The sequence below is a fragment of the Arachis duranensis genome, chromosome 5 (genome assembly GCF_000817695.3).
Source record: "Arachis duranensis cultivar V14167 chromosome 5, aradu.V14167.gnm2.J7QH, whole genome shotgun sequence".
Classification (NCBI taxonomy): domain Eukaryota; kingdom Viridiplantae; phylum Streptophyta; class Magnoliopsida; order Fabales; family Fabaceae; genus Arachis; species Arachis duranensis.
The window spans coordinates 3,567,455-3,574,527 of NC_029776.3; the positions used below are offsets into that span (position 1 = coordinate 3,567,455).

Consider the following 7,073-nt stretch of genomic DNA (forward strand, 5'->3'; position numbering starts at 1 on the left):
ATAGTTGATAGATATTTCTATATATACCTCTTTTTGGATGAAATAAAAAAAATGCTCCTATTTTCTCTACATTAACAGGCACAATACCTAATAAAATTACCAATAATTCAGATTATTACAGAAAAAAAAGTTAGACAACCGCTAAAGAAGAAAGAAATAGCAAACTGCGCTAACTGATTATCTATTCAAGAATGTTACACATGGCATCATGGCATGAGTTCAGACAGCAAAGAAAAACTCTGCAAGCTTAGTGTTTTATCAACAGATCTTCCAGTTGTGAGCGTATCTGTTCTCTAACAGCATCTCTGTTATTAAGGCTCAATGTATAACAAGCTGCACCTGGATGATTCCTCAACCTGGCAACTGCAGAAATTGACCCCAAAAAAAAGTCATTTACAGATTCATGCATTCAGCACTAAAGCATAAACATTGAACTTCACACCTATCATAGAAAAGAAAATGTATTCTAACTAAGAAAGAAACAGAGATTTTTGAGAAAAGGGCATGTCTAAGTCGGAAAATTTTACCCGCAGGAATATCTCTGCCAAATTTCGGAATCGGAATGGAAGCCAAAACCGGGATATTTGACTCCAAAACCTTTAGAACTGCTGGGAAAAACGATGAACTGTATAACTCCATCTTACCAACCTCATCAATAATGAAGAGATCACTGTCCTCTCTAACCTATTCATTGAAGGCAAACTCTGAAAAATTAATCTCTCATTAATAGCCCCCAAAAGGAAGGGAAACAGTTCATATTCGTCTCTTCTTTTTCCTTTTTCCCCCTTTGTTTTTTGGGATATGCTTTGAAGATCAAAATGAAAGTTGGTAAAATGTGCAGCTATCCAACCTCTTATTATAACACTAACTCAATCAAGCACTTAGCTAGTAAAGTAAAGGGAAAAGAAAATGCATAAACAAAATACCAATGGCAAGAAAAACATGGACAAACCGTCTTGAGAAAGCAAGCTCACCTGCAACTCAGGCAGTGCAAGTGACTCAAAGGATGCTACATCAACCTTATACTTGCCAACACTAGGCCATCTACAAGATTCAGGGCTGCAAAATGCCATTCAACAACACCCTTTAATTAACCAAACAAACAAGCAAACTTCGAAGTCCTAACAAAGGAAGCACTGAACAATCTGGCCAATGAATGAACACAAAGTATTTACCAACAATCAGAATTAGCAAAAAAGTTACAATTTTTCAGTCTTCTAAGCTCGAAGAATGAAAAATGAATACCCTCAAGCACCACCCCAACAGAGGCAAAAAAACAAACACCTAACCGGCAATAAAAAGAATTGTAAAGAGAAACCCATAAAATCATTTAAAAGAATAAGAAAGGTGGGTGGTACGTTGAGATGGTGGTGGAGGCAAGTGGGCATGTGCGACCATCAAGAGTGACAACTTCAAAACCAACCCTTTCACCTGAGCTTCTAACTTCACCTGAAAAAAGAAGAAACAGTTACATGGTTTTCATAACCATGGCATGAATTCATAGAAAAGAAGAATAATTTGGGTAATTTACGAGTGTAGAAGCCCTGAAGCTTGAGGTTTGGATGGGAAGCTTTGAGGGACTCGAAGACTCTGATTATGAGAGTGCTTTTGCCAACACCCTGCAATTGAATGATAAGTCAAATTAGGAATTAGATGATGATGACGATAATGGTGATGGTGATGGTGATGATGACTCACAGGAGGACCAGTGACGAGGATGCATTTGCCGGGAGCGGCCATTGTTCCAATGGCATCGGAAAAGTGAGAGTGAGAATTTTTCTAATGTAATTATTTACATTTTTTTTTTATTTTTTAAAAATCTAATTTAGAGGATTTATTTATGTTATTTTAAATCTGAATCATTAATATAAAATGTGATAAATAAAAAGTTGAAATTTGTTCAATTAAAAAATAATACAATACTCTTTATTTAATAAAAAAATATTTAAGAATAAATCATAAATTACAAACAATTCTCTTGCAATATTCTAATAGACCAATATATTTATTTATTAGAAAAAACATTTTATCATCTCCAATTATACCAATGCTTATAAATAATGAGTAATTTCGATGTCTCATTAAACAGCGTAGCCTTAAATAGGCAATTAGATTAATACTGAAATGGTGATAGAACTTGATCAAGAGCGTGAAATACAGAGAAGAAGAGAAAGGTTGAATTAGTGAATGAATGTAGTTAAATTGATTGAACTAAATCTCGTTTACATGCTGCACACTTAATGCTATATATAATACTATATATTGCAAATGCCAAAACATACAATATATCTAACTAAGCAGATTCTGTTTTAGCAGAATCTTCACTTGTCTAACCAATTTTCTATGCTTACGTTTTGATACGTGGTCAGGAGGAGTTTGCACTTCAAGTAATGTCGGTTGGTTTGAGACTGAAATGTGAATATGTGATAATAATTTTATGAATTTTCTATATCAGAGGCCTCCCTAGCATAACTTAACTTTAATTTCTCCATTTCCAATTTGTTTTCAATTGTCTAATCTCAACTTCTTATAATAATCCGCATTGATATACTTTTAACAAAAGCAGGAAAATACACCAAATCTGCTAGCATGCTCACAAACTTCATACACCAAAACTCATTTGTATATAATATTATATGTTTGTTGCAAAAAAAAATAAAGAGAGAAAGAAAAAAGAGATTATTTACTTGGTTCTGGTCTTTTAGATTGTGTTCAAACAATGGATTGAGAGGAACAGAAAGATGTGGGATGAACAAAAACTAATATTTTGACTTGTTTAGTGAACATAAATGGACTAACTTTAAAAGATGAATCGAATGACATATTTATTATTTCAATAATTTTGTGATCAAGAAGTTTTTGGGTAAAGAGAATGAGGAGTAGTATATAATTTTATTTAATCAACTTTGGTTGGTCGAGTGATTAACTCATTTGTCAGTTTAAGTAAGTGTTGGAAGTTTGAATCCCACCTTATAATCTATTGGCCAGCGGTAATCTATATCTTACATAGAGTTCAAATTATATATATTTTTTTAAAAAATAAAAATAAAATGACATAATTTCCTAGATAAATTTTGAGTAATATCCTAAATAGGTCCTCAAGAAATTCACCGTCGGACAGATTTGTCCCCAACAAAATTTAACTAAAATTTTGTCTTTGGCATTTTTAGTTATGTACCAGATACATCCCCATGGCAGTTTGATCCGGTCAAGCCGTCGTACGTGGAAGTTAACGGATTGACGTGTCAGTGCCACGTGTCACCTCCAGGACAATTTGGTCCCCATCCAAATTGGACAAAACGACGTCGTATTGGATCATGAGGCAAACGACGTCGTTTCGTGGAGGACAAATTTGTCCCCACCATAGAAGGCAGAGTTGCAAAACGATAACGTTTTAAATAGGGGACCTATCTGACCTGTTCGAGGAGACCTATCTGCTTTATGATTATGCTTCTGTAAGAACCTATTTGTCTGATAACCTAATGTTTGGGGACCTATCTAACCTATAATTAGTGACATTACCTTCAAATAAATTCATTGTCTTTTTTAGTTTCATTGAAAATACAAGCTGATGTATTTGGACCTGGTACCTTGCAAAATTCTAATCCTCCCTCTCATGGCACTCAAATTAAAAAAATTTTCTTCATATATCACCAAAAAATGTCTCAGAATCTCAAAGAATGCTTGAGTTTTAAGTTTTAAAAGTAGTAGAATATTTTTTTAATGAATTATATATGACAAAAGAATATTTAGGAAAAAAAAAAAGTTATGCATCAAATTCCTCCCAATTTTCCCTATACAATAAGAGATAATTGATTCTTTTATTTATTAAATATGCGATTAACCAAGATGGTAAATATCTTATACTACCATTATTAAGAGATCTTGGGTATGAAATAATTTGGAAAATAATTAGTAAATAATATCAAGCAAATTATCATTTGATTTTTATATTTTTATTATTTTTTTATATTTTAAAATTGACCAGTTAACTTCTTATATTAAAGTTAAGAAATATCAATATGTTGAATTGTTCATATTCCGTTGGGAAGCCAGCAAAATATCTTAATAATGCAGAAATGCATAAATATCTAAAATTAGAAAAATATAAAGAAAAAGAAACATAAATAATGAATCGTTACATAACATGCAGCAAATTATATTATATTATTGGAGATGATTACATTATTGTATACCATGAAGGGGCCACGTTGAAGCTACTGCAATAATCAAGTGCTAAGAATCCATATACTACGTTCATAATTAATAATTCACAATTTAGCACAAAGATAGCATGCAATCCAAAAGCAACGTGCCATAATAAGTAGTTTCCTTGGAATAGAGCTAGGCAAATTGTGGTAACAAGAAGTTTTATTTACATTTCACCTTTAACAATTTTGGTAAGATTAAACAATGTCGTTATTACGTGAGCTAGACCTTATAGCAACTGAAGCTGCATGTATTTTTCACATCGTGAAACATGTTGCTATTTGATATGTAGACCGAAGGTTCAAAATCCAAATTAGTTAGCCGGTAGTAATGAACTTGCATCGTGCCTACTCCTATGAAGCAATTCAACTATGTAGGCAATCCTCATGTTTATCACTTGCCCTATTCACTTTCAAACCCATACGAAAGGTTGTGTTTATTTTAGAAGAAACTATGAAAATTTAATTTATTATTTTTTTTATCCAAAAAATTTGAGAAGAAAAATAAATAATAAAAAATATAATTATGAAAAATTAATAAAAATAATAAAAAAATAAAAAATAAGCTGTGTTTATTGTTAGTGTTTATGTATTCTTCTTGTCAGTATAGACATAAAATACACTAATTCAGTGTCTTTAGATACAATGTTTTTCTCTATGCCTTATCTGTCAAATACGATTTTGTCTCTTTTTATGTCTTATCTCTGTAAATAAATGCGGCCAAAGTGATGGATTAAATATTAAATCCCGTGGAAGTAATATTTAAAAAAAAATACTATATCGTAAGTAAATATTTGAAAAATAATCTTATAAATCATTGAAAATTTTTAGCATAATAATGGTGATAATTCTTCAAAGTTTTAAAATTCATTACATTAAGATAGATTATTTTTTCTTTCAAGGAGTATATATGTATTACATAGGACTACTCCTCATAGGACACTATTATTGATTCACATTTTATTAATCCGCGAATGAAGTATAAAGTCAGTCAAGAAAATTGGATGAAAACGGCAAATTTCAATCACTGCGGCCAGTGTAGAACTGCATGGTGCATGAAATATTTATATGAGTAGGTAGGTCCGCTTGATTCAAGTATGTAAAAGGAACAGAATATTCACTATCGCTCCGGTAAACGACAAAAGAGTTCGCTTACTAAAGTTCAAAGGCTTTGACTATCCGTACGACGAAACAAAAAATTCACCTAGAACTGTATCATGGCTTATAAACTACAAAGTCAGAAGGAAACTTTATAAAATGTTTCACAGCAAATCCCAACAACAAAAGACAAAATCTCCATTCAAAATTCCTAGGAATTGAGCAATTATGATCTATAAGGATAATAGTAAACTCCGGGCAAATTACCCTCCGACCATGGACAATAGTGAAATTTGCAAACTCTTAATTTTTAGTTTTTTACCATTGAATCGGATAGCCAAAGATAACATTTGAAGACTCAAATTATTTAGCAAAAATTAAGATCTTCATACGTTTACTATTGATTACTTATCATTCATATTAAATAACTTGGTGTAAAATCATATCAATTGTTTGGTCATAAAGCACATTTCACAATTAGATCTTGTTACAATTTTTGTGCATTAATTTCCAACTTTTGGTGTGACTTGGGCCTTCTCATAAGATCCAAAAATGAAAATAAACGACGGGAAACTGCTTCTGTATTTGATAATATGAATGGCAGAATGATAAGTACATGATGATGATAACCAACTTAAACCATAATAACAAATTTAAAAATAAGAAACTACTATTCATCAGAAACAGCCGAGGCCTGAGCGCAACAACACTGAACGAAAGCCATATTCTAAGCTATAAACTATTAATCGATGATTAATGAAATTATTTCCAACCACTCCAAGGCCTCTTCCTTCATCACTCCAGCTACTTCACTCATCCTCCTACAGAATAACAAGTCAAATTTGTTAACAAAAAGTAACAGTTAATGTCAGAATCTACTTCATAATTGAAAATAAATTACAAAGCTCCATTACCTCCTCATCATCATCGTCATTCACCTCAGATTTCGACTTGTCAGAATCTCCACCCTCATTCTAATACATCAAAAAAGTTCAACTATAGAATTAGTATGAACCACAATATAAGAGAGAATCACAATATTGAGTTAAATTATTACCAGTCCTTTGTTGTAGGCCCTGATATCCTCATCATACGCTAGTTTGTTCTTCTCAGCTTTTGCTTGGTATGGAGCTTTTTCCTGAAAGAAAATAATAATAATGAATTAGAGAGTAAATCTTAAAACAAACAACGATGATAAATTGATCACAATAATAATAATAATAATAACTGCAATAGCGGAAATAATCTTTATCAGGAGGGGGAAAATCAAAGAGAAACCAAAGAACAGGTTTGCTTTGCTCACAGCATCGGACATGGATTTCCACTTTGCGCCACCAGCTTTTCCAACCTAATCGAATTATTTCAAGGAGACATTAGCCGATCCGAGCAGTAAACAGCATTCAAATTTTGAAATCTCAGATCAAAAAAGAAAAACGATAACAGAAAAAAAATTAGAGAACAAAAAAAATTAAGATCGATCACTCACAAGAGCAACGGATTTGTTGTTCGGATTCTCCTTCTTATACTCCTCTCTGAAGTCAGACCTGCGCAGAACAGAACTCAACGATCATCATTCAGCATCAATCAATAATTATCAGAAGAAAACAATTCGGAAGTGGAAAACAGTTTAAGAAAACCGAACGGTACATGAAAACGAAGAAAGCAGAAGGAGGCCTCTTAGGCTTGTTCGGATCCTTCGGAGCAGCTTTCTTCTTCGCCTTCTTCGTTCCGATTCCACTGTCCTTGCGGCTCAACCTAACGGATCAC

At 32.5% G+C, this 7,073-nt stretch overlaps 2 protein-coding genes across 2 annotated transcripts in view; both read right to left on the minus strand.

Annotated features, from left to right (window-relative positions):
* Window positions 1-58: 58 nt before the first annotated feature.
* Window positions 59-1,857, minus strand: LOC107487404 (uncharacterized). The gene is made up of 6 exons (XM_016108043.3): window positions 1,699-1,857; window positions 1,532-1,619; window positions 1,359-1,449; window positions 975-1,059; window positions 528-684; window positions 59-363 (listed from the first exon to the last, which is right to left on the minus strand). The coding sequence occupies exons 1-6, from the start codon at window positions 1,738-1,740 to the stop codon at window positions 248-250; spliced, it is 579 nt and encodes a 192-aa protein (XP_015963529.1). The 5' UTR covers window positions 1,741-1,857; the 3' UTR covers window positions 59-247.
* Window positions 1,858-5,859: 4,002 nt separating this feature from the next.
* LOC107487335 (high mobility group B protein 2) overlaps window positions 5,860-7,073 on the minus strand; it is a 1,669-nt gene continuing 455 nt past the window's right edge. Inside the window, exons 3-8 of the mRNA XM_016107951.3 lie at window positions 6,954-7,061; window positions 6,793-6,850; window positions 6,610-6,654; window positions 6,364-6,444; window positions 6,221-6,280; window positions 5,860-6,127 (exon numbers count right to left, since the gene is read on the minus strand). Coding sequence (XP_015963437.1) covers window positions 6,116-6,127; window positions 6,221-6,280; window positions 6,364-6,444; window positions 6,610-6,654; window positions 6,793-6,850; window positions 6,954-7,061 — 364 coding nt within the window. The 3' untranslated portion in view covers window positions 5,860-6,115. The remainder of the gene's footprint in view (window positions 6,128-6,220; window positions 6,281-6,363; window positions 6,445-6,609; window positions 6,655-6,792; window positions 6,851-6,953; window positions 7,062-7,073) is intronic.